The 20,625-nt window shown below is 34.7% G+C and overlaps 2 protein-coding genes across 6 annotated transcripts; both read left to right on the top strand.

Moving 5' to 3' along the window:
* The first annotated feature begins 3,060 nt into the window (after positions 1-3,060).
* Positions 3,061-11,263, top strand: LOC117416744 (holocytochrome c-type synthase-like). 2 transcript variants are annotated; one of them, XM_034028130.3, is made up of 7 exons: positions 3,061-3,081; positions 5,524-5,688; positions 6,426-6,601; positions 7,414-7,562; positions 9,423-9,542; positions 9,831-9,917; positions 10,284-11,263. In XM_034028130.3, exons 2-7 carry the CDS (start codon positions 5,580-5,582, stop codon positions 10,483-10,485), a joined length of 843 nt encoding a protein of 280 aa, XP_033884021.3. In that variant the 5' UTR covers positions 3,061-3,081; positions 5,524-5,579; the 3' UTR covers positions 10,486-11,263. The 2 variants fall into 2 exon arrangements, with proteins under 2 accessions (XP_033884021.3, XP_033884020.3); XM_034028129.3 differs by lacking the exon at positions 3,061-3,081 and adding an exon at positions 4,960-5,063.
* A 1,153-nt stretch (positions 11,264-12,416) lies between these two features.
* Positions 12,417-17,096, top strand: rwdd3 (RWD domain containing 3). 4 transcript variants are annotated; one of them, XR_009330756.1, is made up of 4 exons: positions 12,417-12,593; positions 14,019-14,491; positions 14,625-14,753; positions 16,506-16,622. XR_009330756.1 is itself a non-coding variant. In XM_034028092.2 (4 exons), exons 1-4 carry the CDS (start codon positions 12,506-12,508, stop codon positions 16,827-16,829), a joined length of 657 nt encoding a protein of 218 aa, XP_033883983.1. In that variant the 5' UTR covers positions 12,417-12,505; the 3' UTR covers positions 16,830-17,096. The 4 variants fall into 4 exon arrangements, 3 of the variants coding, with proteins under 3 accessions (XP_033883983.1, XP_033883985.1, XP_033883982.1); XM_034028092.2 differs by lacking the exon at positions 14,625-14,753 and adding an exon at positions 16,792-17,096 and having other exon boundaries at positions 16,506-16,563; XM_034028091.2 differs by lacking the exon at positions 14,625-14,753 and adding an exon at positions 16,792-17,096 and having other exon boundaries at positions 12,418-12,593; positions 16,506-16,621.
* Positions 17,097-20,625: the final 3,529 nt, after the last annotated feature.

Here is a 20,625-nt window from a genome sequence, read left to right as displayed (position 1 = left end):
TGTGTTCACAAAATATAATGTTTTGTTATGATGTACTATGTGAAGATGCATGCTTGCCTAATAAAGCTGAGGGTTATTTAGAGCTCTCAATCACATAAAGATATTTAGATATCCAGAAAAGAAAGAGTAAATGAAGTAGGGTGCATATCCGGATAAAGTTGCTGTTTTTAGAGAAAGCACTACAAATGTTCCGTTAGCAAAGACAAATGCACGCATAGGACTTTGCACACAAAATGGTGGGGGTCTTTTCTGCCATTTACAATAACTTAACAACTTGCAAAAAATGGTGAACCAGCATGTCTGCATTTAAATACAAGTATTTTAATCTATGTATGGATAAATATGGTATGAATTAAAAATACTGCTCATGATGTATCTAGATATTAAAACAAGGGATGAGCTCAAAGTCAATACTCTAAGCTAAGTGATGCTTTTTTCTTTTGGAAAACTGTTAATCCATAACTGTTCTTTACTAAATTATAAGACTGTATAATTACCTTTTATGTTTCTATGGCCACAGTGGAAACACGGCAACAACAGGAAGTGGAACAAATGGGGGAGTTTAATTTCGGTAACATTTTTATTTTATTTCAACAATCCCAGCACATCTTTTCTTGGGACGAGATTAAAAAAAAAAAAAAAAGTACAGCTCAAAGTATCAGTAGAAATTGACAGACAATAGATTACTGCGTTGATTTATGTTAATATAGTGTTTTATATGTTGGGTTACTTATGAGAACTTGTTTTTAAGATCATTGTTATTGCTGTATTTACTTTAAGAGAAAAGGGGACTTTGGGCCATAATCTGATTCACTGTCTGCACTGACAAGAGTAAAAAAAACAATGGTTCACATGTTATAATGGAATATTCTAATTTTATTTTATTTTTTTTTTAATACAAAAAATATTTTGAGACCTAAAATATATATGTGTTTACAAAACTTTGGAGGTGTGTCTAGGGATTTGATAGAAACCATGCGGCCCAATGCAATTTACTTTTTGTTAGAGGAATGCCTGTTTTAATATTCTGGTTGCCTTTTTGTTTTTTTACATCATACTTTATGTTTTACTCAGTTAAGCCACATTATTTTAACAAATTAACTTTGTTGATAACTTACATTTTTAGATACATACCTTTTATTCTTGTTAAAATGTATTAGAACATGCTGTGCATTAGCATGCTTTCAATAGTCTGAGGTGGTGGTAGGGGGATGCCTTTCACTGACTTTTTGCTCCCTTAAACTTTTAACATATAAATTACAAAAGATCAGTGAAAAGTAAACTGAACGGACTACAATCAATTATATATATATATATATATATATATATATATATATATATATATATATATATATAATATATATATTCACATAATGCACTTAAACCTTTGGATACATTAATAAATGCCAACAGTAATTAAAAATAAAACATACACTTGAGAATAAAAATGAACTTCCGTATAAATTGCTTAAAGTAAATACAATTTATTACATTTTAAAGTTTTGTAAATCAGCAACCATTGCTGTAATTGTCAGTTTTTTGTTATTGCAGATTGTTACAGTTGTTAATTACAACAGTAAAAACATTCAGAAGAAATCTACTCTGGGCACATTAATATTGTTAAGGATTGTAGTACTGTTTTGTTGCTCAATGTAAATATACGTTTACAATCTCTGCTTGTCTGTACCTTCTAGTTCTTAAATGTTTGCATTGCTTTTTATTCAATGTTTATTCCAATTTTTTACATGTATTTGCCATAATGTTGTCTGTTAGCAAATATAAGCATTTGTCTTGCCTGCATAACAGCAATACATTTGTGAGAATATAATTTCCAGTAAGTTACTCAGATCTACAGTACTGCTAGGCTTACTTTTTTATCCCAGTAATGTGGGTTCATGGTGATGCACAAATAACTTTCAGCTGAACTTTTCTAAAACTTTAATTCAAAACAAACTGAAAATACGTGGCTGCTTACTTTATGACTTGCTGTATGTGTGCCACAGGAATCACTGTTGCAGAGTAATTTATTTACATTTCTGATCAAAGCTATTGAGAATACATAACTTAGAAAGTCGAATGGGGGATTTTTTTTTTTTTTTAGAAGCTTGTGTTGATGATTTGTATTACCGGGGAATACTGCGAGATGTGCAAATTGTTTTTTTATATAGGTATATAGCAGACTTGTAGTCCTCAAACCCCGGGTCACTGTCCTTATCATTCGAGTCTGAGTGACGACTCATTGACTTTGAGTGACGACTTGTTGACTTTGAGTCTTGAGTCCTTGAAACAAATTCAAATCAATTGTCATTCAACTAGTGGTAGTAGTGGGGGAACAGTTTACCTAACGAACATTGTCCGATATCCCTCAGGAAAAATGCACAAATAATAAAAATAAAAACACAAAAAATTATTTGATTATAATTATGCTATTTGCAGGCCTTTTTCAACTTGTCTGTCACGTATCTTTTCTCTTAGAATTGGAATACTGTTTGAATGTACCTGAAGTTTATAGATAAGCTTTAAGTTGCAGTTTGTGGACGTTGTTTTTCACTTTGATAGAAGCTGTAATGTGAACTATAGAGCTGGTGTAGTGTTAGAAAGTGGTACATAGTCAGAATGTGGTATGCGTACCACAACTTGACTCGTAATGGCAAAAAGTGGCACGATGTCATATTTTGGTACATTTTGGTGCAATCAACTGCGACCTAATGGGTGTTTTCCTATTGTCTAGAGAGGTACATTCTCCATTAATGATACATTATTTTTTTGCAAAAAACAATTCACGAGAAGTCCACCTGAAAGTTGCACAAGTAAAATAAAAATGTACAAGACCCAATGTATTGCATACATATTTGCATACTACTTTCTTAATGGTGGAAAAATACTTTAAAAACAACATAAAAGACTGGAAAGTGATAAATTAAATTAAAAAAAGATGTAAACGACCAAAAACAGCGTAACCTACGAGATTTGAATGGGTGCTTCCCTGCTTTCTTATTGGAAGTTGTTTAGGCATGCGCGAGCAAGCGCAGTGTGCTGAGTACCACTTTTTAACGCGTACCTAAAAATAACACGACACAGGTAAGAAATTTAAAGTTAATTTCATCTTTGACTATAACATCTACTTTGACTTCAATTTGGGTAAAATCTCCCAATCTGGCTTAGACATTGCCCGAACTCGCGCGAAACCGAAACAAGTCATTCTAAGTTCAGGGAGAGAGTGCACCTTCGTTATAACAAGCCTGTGGGGGTCCAAGCTTTTTGTTCGTTTTTTCGAGGGGTTCTTTGCAGCGAAAGGACAATCAAAATGAACGGTAAACTGTTGGAGTAAGCTGTGTGGTCCAGTGGTTAAAGAAAAGGGCTTGTAACCAGAAGGTCCCCAGTTCAAATCCTACCTCAGCCACTGATTCATTGTGTTACCAATAAGTTAACCTTCTTGTGCTCCGTCTTTCGGGTGAGACGTTGTTGTAAGTGACTCTGATGCATAGCTCACACACCCTAGTCTCTGTAAATCGCTTTGGATAAAGGCGTCTGCTAAATAAACAAATTACACCAATTACCTGTTCGTTTCATCATGGATGCAGTATTCTGCCTTTATCTAATTCGTTAAAGAATTAAAACGCAGTACAAAAATCCAAAGTGAAGCTAAACTTTAAACTTTTACTCAAAATACACAGAGATACGGGAGAGATATATCCCCCAATTCAAAAAACAAATGGCAGAGTTTAACCTCCTCTCCATTTCGAATAAAATCCCCATCCTTCTAGGAGAGGAGGAGCGAACTGCAAATCTAGCAGCACAGTATGTGTCTGCCTGCCACAACCTGAGGGACAGTGTGTGACACCCTGCATACATGACCAGGGGTTACTGTTGATGAGGAGGGAGGGAGGGAGGGAGTTATATCGTTCAAAGGGAAGGGAACATTGTTTTTTTGTGTTTGTTAGGTTCTGTAATTGTATTTCCGTTTTATTATTTCTGTTTTGTATTATAAAAGCTTTGGCAATACCTGAGCGCTCTCGTCATGCCAATAAAGCATTTTTGAATTTGAATTTGAATTTGTTTTTTTTTGGGGGGGGGGTTACAGCCAGTTGGATATGAGTAGGCGTGTGTGTACACTGCAACCTACCTCGTTTCTTATTCTTACTATGATTGGCTGCAAAGACAACAGGGCTAACCAGTGATTGGATAATGTTTTGTTGGGTGGGTTTTTATTATGCACAAGTACGAAAATAAAAAAAGGAGTTGTCGTCAGTATCATCAAGTCAAGGAGCACAAATGTTCGAGTCCGAGTCCGATTCTTCTGCGGCCGTGACTTGAGTCTGAGTCACGAAAAATGCGACTCGAGTCCTCCAGTCTGGTTTATAGTCATGCAGCAAATAATTACATATAACTTACTGAATTACAATTAACTGAATATCTGGAAACCACATGTGCCAGTTTATAGACTTTATGAAACCAATCCCCTTAATGTGTCCCCTTAAAATGACCTTAATTGTATCATTAATTGCTTAATTCTCGTCAACCTTAAATGCACTTTTATTTTGCATGCACGTTTTAAGGTAGGAGGAAATACCCCTTAATTTATCCCTTGTGGGTTTCAGGGGTTATTACGGGAGTTGAATCCGTTATTTTGATCTGTTATATGTAGTCTTAAAGTTTTTTAAAGCCCGCTACTTGGAAATTAAGGGGTCTACTGAAAAAATGAAAAGAAAGCAGTATGCCTGTTTTACAGCAGAAAATACACAAACCAATAAACGCAATGCCCACAATTGACTGCGATTGAACAAAGCAAAACAGCAATGACACTGACAGTTTAGTAATATCAACATACTACTTGACAATGTCTGTCATGTAAATCTATGATCCCCACTAGAGTAAAAATTTCCGAGTCCCATCCCTGCTTGATAATGAGGAAAAAAGACAACACCACGCCAAGCCCCGTTAAAAATAGGAAATGACGTTACTGAAAGTGCTGTATACATGTTCCACGACAAAGTGATGCATTGTGGGGAAGTTATATACTGTTACGTTTGACATTGAAGTGAGGTGGTAAGGAACTGTAGGTAAGTCTTATACGTTAGAATCTACATTAATAAAGATAAAATTATTTATTTATTTATTTTTAAACAACAAAGTCTTATAACAATACAATTTAAATGATTTAAAAACGATTTAATATTTAGTCATGTTTGTTCAAAATCAATGCACGTGGGTTTGCGATGGAAGGTTGTTATAAAACAGCAGTTTGTCTTACAATGCCTGATGGTAAAACATTCGTTTTTAGGTTTCACTGATTTTATATATAGTATTTATTTATTTTTTTTTTTTTAAAAAAAGGTTATTCGTGTAACATTGTGCGGTAACGAAATGACAACAATTGCAGTACCATACGTTACCATACAACATGACATACAGAAGGTAGCTGGCTTTTTAAATTAATGATTGTTAAACTTTAATGAAACGGAAAAGCACAGGTTACCCTATAAGTTACGTTTCATGTTCACATCATGTTGTCTTTATCAGGTCATTATATTTGGTCTGTGAGGCGAGGCCAGGGAATACAGGCTACTTCTGGAAGGATGGGTGCCACAGCTTCAAGTTCTACAGTTCAGCCATCAACTGTAACAGCAGCACAGCATGCCGCAACCCCGCCACCTGGGTGCCCAATGCATCAAGACAGTCAACCAGGTATGAACATAGTGCACTGTCTCTGAGTTTAAGTAACACGCTCTTAGAATCAACACAATATTATTTATAATACAGGAGCAGGACAAAATAAAAAGTAGAAACACATGCCATGGCGTTGTAAGTAGGACGGTTCGACTGGACTATTATACAGAGTGTGCATTGTTCTGAAAGGACACCACCATTCCTATAAGATCTACCATTTTAATACCTTTTAGGGAAAGTCGGAGTTTCAAATAGCCTAGTGCCCGTTTTCCTGCCAACTAAGCACCTTGTTCAACAGGGAGGTGCATCTTTTCTATCTTAGATATAATTTGTAAGCAAATTAATCGGTTCTGCGAGTTAAAGTCCATTTGTTTCATTTTTACCTGACTCCTTAGTGAGTTCAAATTTCTGTGTTGTTTTTTTTTTAATGCTTCTGCTTGATAATACAATACATAAATTACACTTTAAATCTTACATTATTTTGAAATAATTTACGTTTTTAGATTGTAAAGTATTTGATTGTACAAACATAGCTTACTCAACTGTTTTTCAAACTCTCTTACATGAACTAGATGTTTTTTATGTACAATAACACACTCTTCTGGTGTGCTTGGTCCTGTAATTACATTTCCTTTATCCTGTACTAGAAAGAACAACCAGTATGTGTCTTCAGATGCTTCCTAAACTTTATGTCCCACTGACTGTTTTAATGGACTGATATGTTAATTGATATATATGTGTGTGTGTGTTTTCAGCTTCCCCACCATCAGGATGCCCAATGCACCAAGCTGCTGGGTCAACCCCACCAGAGCAGAACAGGGGTCCCCCAGTCCCAGCGCACCAGGAGAGGGCCTATGAGTTTGTGGAATGCCCAATGAAGGCAGCGGCTGGTGGAGACAAAATGCCTCATGACATCGACCCAGCAAACATGGTATGAGCTGGTGTTCAGAAACCGTTACATTAATTCATCTCTTTATCTCTTTGCCTATGTTAGTAGCTTTAATTTATTTTGATAATGTGAATCTGCTAACGTTGAAGCTTGAAAAGTACAGTGCCTAATTAGAAATGCCAGCTTGCTCAATTTTGGGTACAGTAGAAATTGATGAAAGGGACTCTGCTGAAGTTCACCCTTTCTAATAGGGATGTGATTTATGATTACTTGTTTAAACAGCTAGATTTTTTTTTTCCTTAGTATTTTGTTATGCATCTGATTGTGATGATGCTTGTGGTAGGAGGCTGTGTGGTCCAGTGGTTAAAGAAAACGGCTTGTAACCAGGAGGTCCCCGGTTCAAATCCCACCTCAGCCACTGACTCATTGTGTGACCCTGAGCAAGTCACTTAACCTCCTTGTGCTCCGTCTTTCGGGTGAGACGTAGTTGTAAGTGACTCTGCAGCTGATGCATAGTTCACACACCCTAGTCTCTGTAAGTTGCCTTGGATAAAGGCATCTGCTAAATAAACAAATAATAATAATAATAATCATGCGCTCTTGGGTCCCCTCTAGGTCAAGGTGACCTACTTTTTCATCTAGGACATGATGACCACACTGCAAGTTTGATAAACTGCACGGGCATTTGTTATAAGATTCGACATGTTGTTCAATGTCTGATTCCTTCAATAGTATTTTTACTCTAGGCAGGGAATATGTACAATTTCTTGTTTTTGTTGTTGTGTGACCACATGTTTAAATTCTAAAGTAATACGCATGTCTAAAGTCCTTTTAATTTATTTTAATTCTTAAAGATGCCCCCTCCAAACCAGACACCAGCCCAGGACCAGCCTTTTTCCCTGCCTGTGAACAGAGAAGTGTCCACTATTCCCAGGGCTGGTTCAGATAAAAAATGGGTCTACCCATCTGAACAGATGTTTTGGAATGCAATGCTGAGAAAGGGGTGAGTAAATAAATTAATACGTAGGTCCATGATTCTTTTCTTTTTGTTTGTTTGTTTGTTTTACAAATAATATTATAGACCAGCGTTTCTCAAACTGGGGGTCCCAACCCAAAAGGGGGTCACATGATCACAAATACTGTCCTAACCTTTCATTGCAGTGCATATACACTTAAACCCTAAAAGTAAAGTACGTATTATGAAGTCAGCCCTTGCGCCATGTTTTACTGGTCAGCTAATTAACTTTGTTTTGTTTTGTTTTTCTTGACTAAAAATCATATTTGTTATTATAGTAATTTTGTTTACTACAAACCCAGGCAGGAACTTAACATATTTGTTTAAACCATAAATACCTTATAATATTTCACCACAAAAAAAAGCTTTAAAAATAAAAATGACAAATAGAAAACGTATCTCGGGTCTGTATCCATTTTTTTTTGTTGTTGCAAGTTTTCTTACTAAGCCGTGCATACTGTGATGCAGTTTTTGGTTCAGTTCTTTACTCGGTTTTTCCAAACTAACATGTAAAAGTGTGGCTATTTTGCTTAATATCCTCTTTTTTGGTCCACTGGGCAGGCAGATTATTTGAATTTTTTGTTGAAGCCCTTGCTTTCAATATACTTGGTGTCCCTCATTTACCCAGGTGTTTCCATTTTTTTGTCCACTACCTGTAGCTCTGATACCGTTGCAGGAGCTGGTATCGGGCTTATGTCTTCATATTTGATTGCGTCACCTGCCAGCCTTGACCCCTACCCCTGTGCACGCTACACTATGATATGATGCATATATAAATACATTTGGGGTCCATTCTGTTCTTGCTCACAATATATTACATTTGTGGTTTGTTAAGAGAAAAATATGGCTGGCGATCATTTCAAATCATTAGTTATGTGTTGACAGTTCTTATTTCTTGTACTTCTCTAGTCACAGTCAGCTTCTTAAATCGGCTCCAATCTCACTCAGCATTTAATTTCAGCATTAAAGTATTTTTTGATGTTCTTTATATATTTATTTTACTTTTTACTTTAGTGCAATTTATTTAAAAAAGAGTATAATACTAAAGTTGGGGGGGGGGGGGGGGGTTTCAAGGCACTTGCTAAATTGCAGGAAGTTACACAATTGTGTGCCTGTTTTTTCCCCACTTCATTTAATTGAGTTTTGCTTCAGATTATGCCATTGCAGATTTCTTATTTTTAATCAACACAGTTGTTTTTGTGGGGTATTTTTTATATATGTGAAAACACTGTACAACCCCTAAAGTGCCCCTCCATAATTAAATTGGTGCCCCCCCTGGGTTCTTGTCTGGGATGTAGGTCCTATATTTTATTTTACACACATACATGTTTCCTTAGGCTGAGGGAGAGCAATGCTGTCTCCTATATCGTGCTTGCCACAAGCACATGTTTCTTCAGACTGATAGGTAGAACAAAGTATGCTGTTGCCTGCGGTGCGTTACTTGTTCAGTGTTGTTGCCTATGAGCCAGCAAAGGTTGGGAACCACTGATGTACAGTAATTTCATATGATATCGCACCGCAAAGTCAGGGTGGAGGTGGGGATGGGAGGTCGTCACAGCTTGAAACATTTTCAAGGAGTGGCCCAGCAAAAAAAGTCTGAGAAACCCTATTGTAGACCATGTAAGCAGTTCAGAAAAAAGGGGAAAAAAACAGTAACTGCTTTGTTGAACTATGTAATCAATTACTTATTTGTGTGTCAAATTGTATTTTAAATGTTATTCACAGCAGTACTATAATGTTAACACATTTAATGTATTGTTAATACCTAAGGTTTAAAATGTGTTTTGTTTTTTTTTCTCTAAATTGCTTCCAGATTTCGATATTCTTATTTAAATCTCATTTTGCTAGGTGGCGCTGGAAAGAGGATGATCTTGGTCCTCAAGACATGACCAACATTATCAAGATTCATAACCAGAACAATGAACAGGCTTGGCAGGAAATATTAAAATGGGAAGCCCTTCATGCTGAGTGAGTGTTTTTCTGTAGTAGCGAGGGAGACCTGTTTCTCCAAGTTCACAAGATGCAACCTGCTTCCACTCTGAGTCGGACTTGCGAATCCGACTTTTGGTGAAAGGCAGCAGCTGCTGTGACCCATTGACATTTGTTCAACAACACTGTACTATGATGTGTTATCACACGATGAGGAAGTGCTGTGAAAGTGAATGGCATAGAGAGAGAAGGCTTTTTTTATCCCAAAGAGAATAAAACCTGTCTGGATTTCATTTAAATGTTCGAGGTTCTCTTTGCATTTCTTAGGGAATGCCCATGCGGACCATCTCTGGCTCGGTTTGGAGGCAAAGCTAAAGAATTCTCACCAAGAGCCAAAATACGCTCATGGATGGGGTAAGATATTTTAGATTTTTGTGTATCTTCATTTTTATGGTTTTGTTGGACCATAATGAATGTGAGTCTATAATAAAACCGTGTTAAGCCAGTAAGTATCCATTAAACACAGATATTTAAAACATTTACATAAAGATGTTTATTGTTATATATATTTTTTTACTTGTATTTCACCCTTTTTTCATTTTTTTGTAGTTTTAAAGTAATTGAATCTGGCCATCACTTAATTGAAAAATATATAAAAAAAACACTGCAACTAAGCACAAAGAGCAGGAACATTCAGTCAACCAAAGTCGAATTAGAAACAAGGATTCATACGTTTTGTGATTTTGATTTAACCCTTGCATTATACTACTTTTCTTACAGGTATGAACTGCCTTTTGACAGACATGACTGGATTGTCAACCGCTGTGGAAAAGAAGTGCGATATGTGATTGATTACTATGATGGAGGAGAAGTTGATAAACAGACCTATCAGTTTACTATCCTTGATGTCCGCCCAGCTTTGGACTCTCTTGGGGCTGTTTGGGATAGAACGAAAGTGGCTTGGTGGCGCTGGACTTCATAATTCTTCAATATGTATTATAGATATCATTCATATCCTGGACAGAAGAAAAAAAAAAAAAAGTATAACATAAATACTGTAATTGGCTTTTACTTACATTATATATTGTTTAAAAAAAATCAAAACATGGGGAAAAAAAAAACCCCAGAACTTTCTCTTTTTAAAGGGTTTCTTAATATAGACTTTTTGGGTTTATAAATGTATATCTGTCTGTGACTATTCCACCCAGCAGCATAAGAGCTCAATAAAAGTAGGGTTCTGATTACTCCGATTGGACTTTAAGATCATAGCCTCTTCTGTTACAGAATTTGCCCACCTGTGGTGTTTGCTAAGTTAAAATCTCAATCAAGAAATAATTCCAAATGTTTCCACATGGTGGATGGCTCTGCACTGCTGGCAGTGGACTGGGACTGAATGCTGAGCAAGATCTAGTTGGGCAAGACATCCACAACCTCTTGTCCAGCCATTTGATTGTTGTATTTATTAAATATTTTAAATGTAGATTAAAAAAAAAAAAAAGGTTAGATATTTAAACTTTTTTTTGACATGTCTGCCAGTGTATTGCTGTTTATTAATTTCTGTTTTGTGACAAATTGGTACAATAGAGGTATTTTGTACTGATCGAAAAACAAACAAACACTGAACAAACGTACAGGCAACAGTTACTAATAAAAACCTGCTCATAAATATAAATAAACTCAAATGTTGTCAATGCTCCCATTTGTCTGTTTGGGGTTCGTATGCGTTCAGGGTAAAAAGCTGAATAAATAATAATCATTAATCCACATGGGTTGGTATGTACTGTACATATGTTAGAATGTAAATGCTGTAGTAGCCTCAAATGCAATGTGTATGTTTAATGTAAGTTAATCTTTGTATATATTTTTTTGTTTTTGATTGATATGAAAGTAAGGGTATAAATGATTGTTTTAGTAAATGCGTGTGTCTTAGTAGAGTGTTAACATATAGAGCTGGAAAGCAACCTGCTAAAAATAATAAAAAATGAAAGCTTATAAAAAAATATTTTGATCAAACTTTCCAAAACAGCTAAGCTATTTAGCATGTTCAGATTTATATTGGATTGTTTTGTTTTAAATTGGACAGTTTACTTTTACCATGCTGATGAGTAGTATAAAAAAGCACAAATCATCAAGTTAGAACTATACCTCTGCGTAGAAAGACTTTAGTTTACAGTTATTTAGTTAATAGCAAAACCAAAACAGACACACATTGTGGCATCATGTGGTATATATTGAACAAAAGGTTAGGACAGTGGTTCTTCAAATATGCAGACCCACAAATGCGAAACAAATTAAACTCAGCACTTGACCTTTCTTGTTAATAAATGCACAGACCGTGATGTCCAGTGGCAAAATACTGACCATTATTAATCAAAGATGTCTCACCTGAAAGACCTTTGGTGTTCTCTTGGATTAACTAATGTATAACTTCGTGTCATAAATTAATCATGTATGGGTATGCTTCCGGGAAGTGTAATTAACTGAGATTACATTCCTTCAGTGTAAATATTGGCATTGAATTAGAAATTGTGCATTTACCTGGAAGAATAGCAATATATTATTAACTGCCACCTGTCAGAAAATCTGAAGGGATATATAAGCATACAAACTTAATTTTAGGAGGGAATTGTTGAGGGAAGAGAGCGAAGTATCCTGCTTATTTGTATTATTTACATTAATGGTGGTGCAGTAAATATAAACAGTGAAACTGTAAAACAATTTGTATTAAATGCATACAAGACTGTACATATACAATCAATACTTATCCTGTACCTTTTTAGGCATACATAAACAGTTTTTTTTTGTTTATTTCTTCAAATTAAACTTAGCCTATCTTTCGTGTTTGTATTGTTTTGTGTAAAAACAAAGCACCACATCCGTTTTCACGGAACTATATGACAAGCGAACGCAGACCGATCGGACATAATTGTGTGGCGGACAGTGGTTCAGGGACGTAGACATCTTTTGACAATTTGAACATTTTAACTTTCATTAGTCATGCCATGATGTCTGAGGTTGCAGTAGAAGAAATATCGGCTCTAACCGCTATATTCTGTGAGAAGGACGAGTTTGAGTTGCTCGGACAGTCAGGTGATACTCTAAATTATGTAACTGTTACATGTAACACAATATTACTTTATTATTTATCACAATACTTAACTTTAACAGGTGTTTTAATAATGCAAAAATGATTAAAACCCAAAGAAAAAACAAGGGGCGAGTCGAAATAAGGAATGCAACATCACAAATAAATTATATGGCCACGTCAGACATTATTTCTGTTGGCTAATACTGTATTTATATTTTAACTAATGGCTTGCTTAATATTCTGTTAGTAAGACAAAGGCTAAAGCAACACCAATGCAGCCTATGTACTGATAGATTCAACAAGAACGAAATGCTTTAACATTTTTTTTTTTTACATTTTATACGAGCGACAGCAGGTGGCCCTCTTTCCCTACAATTTCACGCCTAAACCAACATCAATATTGGCTGTAAAATGTCAACACTGACATCGAGGGCTTAGAACCAGAGGGGCGTAAGTGACATTTTCATAATTTTACAGGGGAGCAAAAATAAGATTTTGATTGTTTGTGTTCAATTGCCATTTATTAGTACATGCACAGTATCAATATAATTTTGAAGAAAATTTAAAAAAGTATTAATAGCACCAGAAATTTTGCTTAAAAGTTAGATTTTCCACCATAATAACACACTGAAATGAATACCCTTTGAAGATAAGTGTGGTTTTCTTAACTAGTTCTGTCCCAGACTTGTTTTTCTTCAATGTAATAACAATTAAGACATCAATATGTATCTTTAAAATATAAATGTTCACATATACAGTCATATCTCATAAATTATACTTAAAATACTACTGTAAAATATAATTTACAGGATTTTCTACAATTGACATGGTCTGGTTCTTATTCTGTAGTGAATGTAGTACAGTACTGTAGTAAAATATCCACAAAAAGTTAGATATTGTTTTACACAAAGCTATATTTTACAGCTTTTTTTCACCCATTTTGACATCAGCCATCCCACAATGCAACACAGGGCGAGGAGGGCGTAAGTGTGCTAGTTCCTCCCTCCTGGCACTAAGTTTACCTAGATTTTGCAGTTGTGTCTATTACTTTCTCACTTTTTTCAATGCAGTTTGTGATTTCAGTTAGGTCCTTTTGACACTAGATAGATCTCTACTAGAGCTTTAATTTGATTGCCATTTTGACAAAAATATCACTTACGCACCTCTGGTTCTGAGCCCTCGACATGATCTTGTTTTAAAGAACTAGGAGTTATTTATAAAAGTACCATTTTATGAAGTACATGTATTGGTGCAGTGACACAATCAAGTTTACGTTGTAGTGATATACAGCTATTTGAAACACAAACAAAGCTAAAAACTGAACTTATTAAATAAATAATACATTGTATGCCAGTGCCACATAATTATGTAATTTACTGTTTTATGTATGCCTGTTATTCATGGCTTTTCGTCACATTTAAATGCAGAGACTGAAGGACTCACATTCAGAATTCAGCTTACAGTTGATGGATATACAGAAAAGCTACTATTGAAGCTCATCTTTCATCTACCCCTTGATTACCCATCTAGCCTGCCTGATGTATCTGTCAGTTCTGAACAGCTTACAAGAAAACAATGCATCGATATAAAGCTGGGTCTACTGAAAAAGGCAACAACACTTGTTTCCGAGCCCATGGTCCATGAACTGCTTCTTTGGCTACAACAGAACTTCACGACTGTTGCTGAGCAATCAGTAAGATACCAAAGCCCTCGGGGTGACTGTGAGCAGAGGAGTCAGGGTGAGACTAGGACAGCTCTGCTACAGGTAGATCACATGAGGGCAAAAACCAAATATAAAAAAATCATTGAAAAATGGACTTCACAACTGGGACTCACCGGGAGACTGTTCATAGGAAAGTTGATATTGATTCTACTGCAGGGAGAAAGAAAAAGCATAAAGGTATTTCGAGCGTACAATATTTTCTGCTTGTCTGACATGGTTAATAATTGATTGTGATAGGAGGCTAGTTTGTTTTATACAGTTCTGTATGTTAGCGCTTCTGACTTTCATTCACCCCTGTTATTGTTTTCAGTCACCCAAATCAGCCTCTTTACGTCATCGGACATTGCTCCTGCCACTGAAATGACACAGGCTTCATGAGCAAATGTTGGCCAGTGCTCCAGTGAAAGCAGGATGGCAGTTTAAATTAAGTAGACTTTTTGTATGTTTAAGCAAGTTGTTAACTAATTATATATATATAATATACACATTTTTTTTCTTAAAATTTTTATTTAATTTTATTATAGGTCTGTTGGAGGTATTATACAATTTATGGCCATCTACATGGTACTTGAGCTATGGGATTGCAATACATTATGTTTTGTTCCTTATTAACACACTGCTTTGTACTTAACTAACTTTCATGCTTTTTATTTCATCTATACTGTTTTATGTAGGCAACTGCTGAATACTAAGTACCTCCCCACAGATTAGAGCCATTAAGTAATTTAATAATTTATGTCTAAGATGGCTCCTGATAAGGTTGAAGTCACTGATTTATTGACTAGCTATGTTTATCTCAGTTAATTACTTGTGCATCTCTATAGTACAGGGGAAGGATGGTGCTACAGTAAATTCTGTATTTAAATCAATTTGAATTAGGATGCCACCTGCTTTTATGAGGTAGAAAACCTGAGATGTACAAATGAATATCAAAGACAACTTACTTACACAGACAAAAATATTTTGGTACTCGTAAATTCAGGATTTACTGTTTATTAATTTGAGCTTGTTAGACCGATACTTGTAACCAAAACTGAATTCAAGGCCTTGTAAATTAGCACTTGTAAATGCAGAGGGTGATCATTTGTTGAACTCTGTATTTTCCCCTGGATTAACTTCCTTGCCATCCGATTCCAGTATCAGGAAAATGCAGATCAGCTGTTTGGAAGATTGTGCAACTGTGGACAATAAGGTTTAGCCAACCTGAAATTACAGCATGTAGAAACATTGATATGATAATTACGTAGAATGTGGTCCTCATCACCAGGATCTTGTAGTTATGTTGACCTACAGTTTTAAAAAATACCAAAAGTAAAATACAAAAAATAATAAATAAGAATAATAAATATGTTACGACTAATAATAGCAATGCCCTAGCATCTCACAGGGGCCACTACTGTTGTACAGCCCCTTGAAATGCATGTAAAAGCAAAATAAGAAACGTGAATTGAATTATAATGCAAAAACTTCTGATGTTGAAAATATCTTGCCACGCTGAGAAGTCCCTCTAGTGGCTAATTGTAGTAATTGCATTAATATTACTAATTGTAGCAATTTCTAGGATAGAAACAAACCATTGATGCTGCAAAACTAGTTAGAAATATAAAAGTAGATTATACATGTAGAATAATAGATGGGCTGCAGTAAATTAAAGTTATAATTGCATCGTCTCTCGAGTAGTTTGTGATGAATTCACCAGAATCCTGAGATGCAATTATAACCTAAAGTAATTCACTTCAGACGCATTTGTTACTATTAGTAATAAATGGATTCCACAACATTTGGATAAATAAACAACAAGCTCCCCAATGCTAATGTAATGCAAGTCTCTAGTCTCTCCTACCTGTTGTAGGTTTATACAAGGTTTATAATCAAGTTTTCTTTCTTGTGTTTTTGTTGTCTTCGTTGTCTCCGATGAATGGTTCTCTAACTCTAGTGCTCTCATCCATTAATTCATTAATTTTTTTTTTTTTACGTAACATGCTTAATTATGACTTTTTTCCCAATATAGTCTGAGATGCAATTATACAGTAGTACTTATCCATATATGATATATTTATTATGATGTTACAAGCCCATTAAATCCCAGGTCATTAAATAATTCACAACCATGCTGTTCAGAGTGGATATGGTGGTACTAACATTCAGTTGTAATCACTGACATTAAAACAGAATTTCTGTGTTGCTTAAGGACTACCTTCTTCTGCAGAAGACCTCAAAGGTGGATGTTGACTCAAATGGAAAGAAATGTAAAGAAAAAATGATGAGTGTTCTTTGTGAAATGCAACTGCCATGTGGATGTAAACAGTAAGCGTTATATTTAAAAAAAACTGTTTGCCCAATAAAAAAGTACAAAATGTATAATAAATACAAAAGAAAAATAATCTCCTGAGACCATAACACAAGTATTTAGCCCTTGATTACAAATGCTTATGATATTGACACTAACCTCATTTTTCTTTTCTTTTTTGTTTAAGGCTCCCAGCATTTGAAGTTAAAGATTATTCATCTCTAGAGGAACTAAAGACAGAATTTGAATTAGTTGGACTATTAGAGCTGTACCACAAGTATGTGCACATGCTAGTTTAGTAATTGTGCCTTTATCATCTGTCTGACCCTGGTCAAAAGTAAATGTTCCTTTGGGATATTGCAAGATACTTTCACAGACGCAATCCCTCCATTTGTGGTAATGAGGTTCGTCATCTCAGATACTTTCTTATCAAAAAATAAAAAGACATGGGAATTGGTGATATAACATTTGGAATAAAGTTTTTTAATGCTGTGTTGTATTATATTTATGTAAGGGTAACAATAGTAGGGCAACAATAACAAGATATTTTGACCCCTGTGTTAACATCATTATTTGGACATTCCTTGATTGGTTTTACTTTGTTACACGGCATTTCTCATTTTGGATCACCTGTAGACTTATTGTACCAGTGATTTGGCAGAGTGAACATAAAGCCCCTCAAGAGTTTTTTTTATTTTTTTTTTTTATTAGAAGCATAGACCATTTTCTAACCACTGGGCTTTATGCATATAGCATAATCTTTAAAGCAAGTACTATAGCAATGGCCATGTGTGAGACAGTGATCAAACCACTAATGAATTAGTTTAAGTTATGAAAGCCTTTTATTTACATTAAAAGCCATGCATATGTGTTGCTAGATACTGTACAATAACAAGATCGTTATTTAAAATCCATTATGCCTGTCAGTCATACACTGCAGTCGTTTTTCTTAACCCTGTTAACTCTGATAAATCCAATGTGTCCCTCTATACTACGTCATTGGTCTGGACAGGCAGCTGTCAAAAACGATTGGCTTTTAGTGGCTCAATTAGCACACTGGTTTGCTGATTAAAAGGTTTGAAAAAGATCCTCTACATGATATCTTGGTATCAGAAAACCAAATTGGGAACAGAGTAAGAAATAGAAATGGCACCTAGCATTCTGCCTAGAACAAATACTGTGGTAGTCCCCTAAGTGCTTACATATACATATCGAAGAGTCCTAATTTGTCTTCTGTACGTTAATTGGAGTTGTGTTTACCTATAAATGTTTGATAATTTGTTTATAGCATAATATATTCCTCAATGGCTTACTGGTGCTTTAATAAGTCCCAGTATCGCTTCAGATAGATCACAGAAGTACTGGCAATTTAATAGTTAACAAAATGATAGACCAGTTTCATATACAATGGCAAAGAATGATCTTGACATGCATAGACTTGTTTATATTGCTGTTTGCAGAAAGTGGTCCAAAAAGCTTTAATGTCATCATGGGCTTATGATATACCAATCAATGTCAAACCACTGTTAATTGGAAATGGGGTTTAAAAATTACTAGAAGGAAGGGAAATATACCTAGCCTGAGTCCATTTCCTTAAACACATTCAAATGAGCCTGATATCATATATTTAAGTTTGATATAAAATGCATTGGATTTTAAACTATGAAACTTAAAATATAAGTGTATGCAGCACAGGTTTCAGACAAGGCTAATTTAAATTAGGTTTTGTCTTTACGCAGTGCTACATTATCTTGAAACAATACTCTTATTTAGTTGCATATTTTCTTACTTTAAACTTAATTACTTGCATTTAAGTAATTACATTGCATTACAAACTACTTTAACAACTGGCTATGTATTCTTTGAATATGTTTGAATGTAATTTAAGTAAAACAATATGCCACTAATTAGGTATTTGGTAGTGACTTTTTTTCTTAAATGTCATAAATCCTAATTAGAATTTAATCTTGTCTCTGTAGAGTACCTTCATATTCAAGTAACTGGTTTGAAAAATTCAAACACCTCTCTGAATAAGGAGTCTATGATGTAGACTCAGATTTTGTTATTTAGAACTCATTTACTTCATGCAACCTTATTCAGCCATTGATGAGAAACTTTCCATTCCATGGATTTTGCAGAAAATGGGTGAATATAGTCTTGGTATTTCTATAGGAGTGTTTTATATATATGCTGTGTAAAAGTCTTAGACATGTTGCATTTTTCTACTCTGATGCATTATGAGCATCTATAATTTACTCAAAGCATCCACTAGTGTTTTCCTACTATTACAACAACCTTGACTTGCATAAAGAAGGAAAAACACTGAGTGAAATAGCTCGCATCACTCGATTTTCAAGCATAATCAACAAGTACAGAGAAACATCATCTGTAATTGACAAACCCAGGACTGGAAGACCTAAAAAGCTGTCTAACAAGGATGAGCAATACTTGAAGATAATATCATTAAGGAATAGAAAGAAGAACGCGTTGAATTGACAACAGAACTGGCAGAAGGCACAGGTGTCGTTGTCCATCCATCAACAGTCCAAAGCACCTTTGAGCATTGTTCCATACTTCAATTTCTGTGTTCTTGCGCATATTTTAGTCTTGTTCCCCTTTCAGTGGTACCTATTGGATTTGGAAATGGGACAGGCAAACAAGGTTTGTGTGCTCCTCAGCGAGTGTAGAGAGTTTTATTGTAAAAAAAAAAAAAACCTACACAGGTAATGCATTACTTCAACGTTTTATGTTTGTTATTAATAATAAAAAAAAATATCAGTATTCATCAAAAAAACTAGATCATTTGACACTAACTTTCTGTGTTTGTTATTGTATTTTACACATTTCCATTGAACGACTATAGTTTCCTAGAAAAAAATACAGACATTATTTACAATTACAATAGTTTTTTTTTTTTTTTAATATATATTATTATCTCCCACTGTTCTTATTGGGATAGCTCCATAGACATGACCAATGTAAATTAAAATGCCCAATAGTGTTTAAGGCAAAATTAAAAAAAAAAATTATATATATATATATATATATATATATATATATATATATATATAATGTTTATATGCTTTACATGCATTAAAATATTAGATTACAAAATTCCAGAAAAACTGAATTAAATGTGTAATCCTTTAGGAATAACATTAGACAAATAATGCAAATTAACCATATAAATTGTTTGAGCTTGCCATGGCATGGCTTGGCATGGGAATGCATCGCTAATACAATATTCTTAGACATGATTAATGGTACATTAAGTACACCAGGTACATGTAAATGTTATGTTGAAAAATAATATAATTGTGACAGGGTCTTACAGATGACCCGTGCATTAGCTTCAATAATGGATTGTAAAAAAAACAAATCTTTTCTCAGTGGGGAGCCTGATGGTTTAGCTATAAAAAAATACATTTATAGTCTACTCAAAGAAAGAGGCTTTGCATAAAATGTCCAGATTTTGTTCAGTTTTTTTTAGGAAATGTGATACATTGCAAAGCCATTGTTCATTTATTGTGAGTGATTTAAACACACACCTGCTGGAAAATCCTCTTTTAAAGAGATTTCTGTAGAAAATGTTTGAGCTTTTGTAAGCGCCAAGAAAGAGTATCACCCCTTTTATTAGGTTTTTTCACATTTTTTTTTGTATTACTTCTCTATAACTTCTCAGACTTCAATTAATTCCAAGCTTTGTCTTGGGCGATCCAGCAAAAAGAATTGCTATCTTAAAAATGGAAGTATGTGCTTTGAGTGTGGTCGGGCACGGGGCTGCCACCTTTTAAAATTGAGATTGCACCTCCCAAGCTGAATGTGCCTATCCAGTTGTAAGTAATATTATTATGCCCCATATTTCTTTTGCAAAATATAATGCAGTACCTGTTATTGTTTCCACATCACACATTAAAAGTATGTCAGCATCTCTACGTATGAATCACAGGGATGAATGTGGTCACCCTTTCAGTCATTTTTTGTTTATTTGTAAATTTGGACTTTTAAATTGATGCACCTA

Source organism: Acipenser ruthenus, chromosome 12 (assembly GCF_902713425.1).
Source record: "Acipenser ruthenus chromosome 12, fAciRut3.2 maternal haplotype, whole genome shotgun sequence".
Lineage (NCBI taxonomy): Eukaryota > Metazoa > Chordata > Actinopteri > Acipenseriformes > Acipenseridae > Acipenser > Acipenser ruthenus.
Note: the sequence above shows the minus strand (reverse complement) of the source record. Positions and strands in the feature narration are given on the sequence as shown.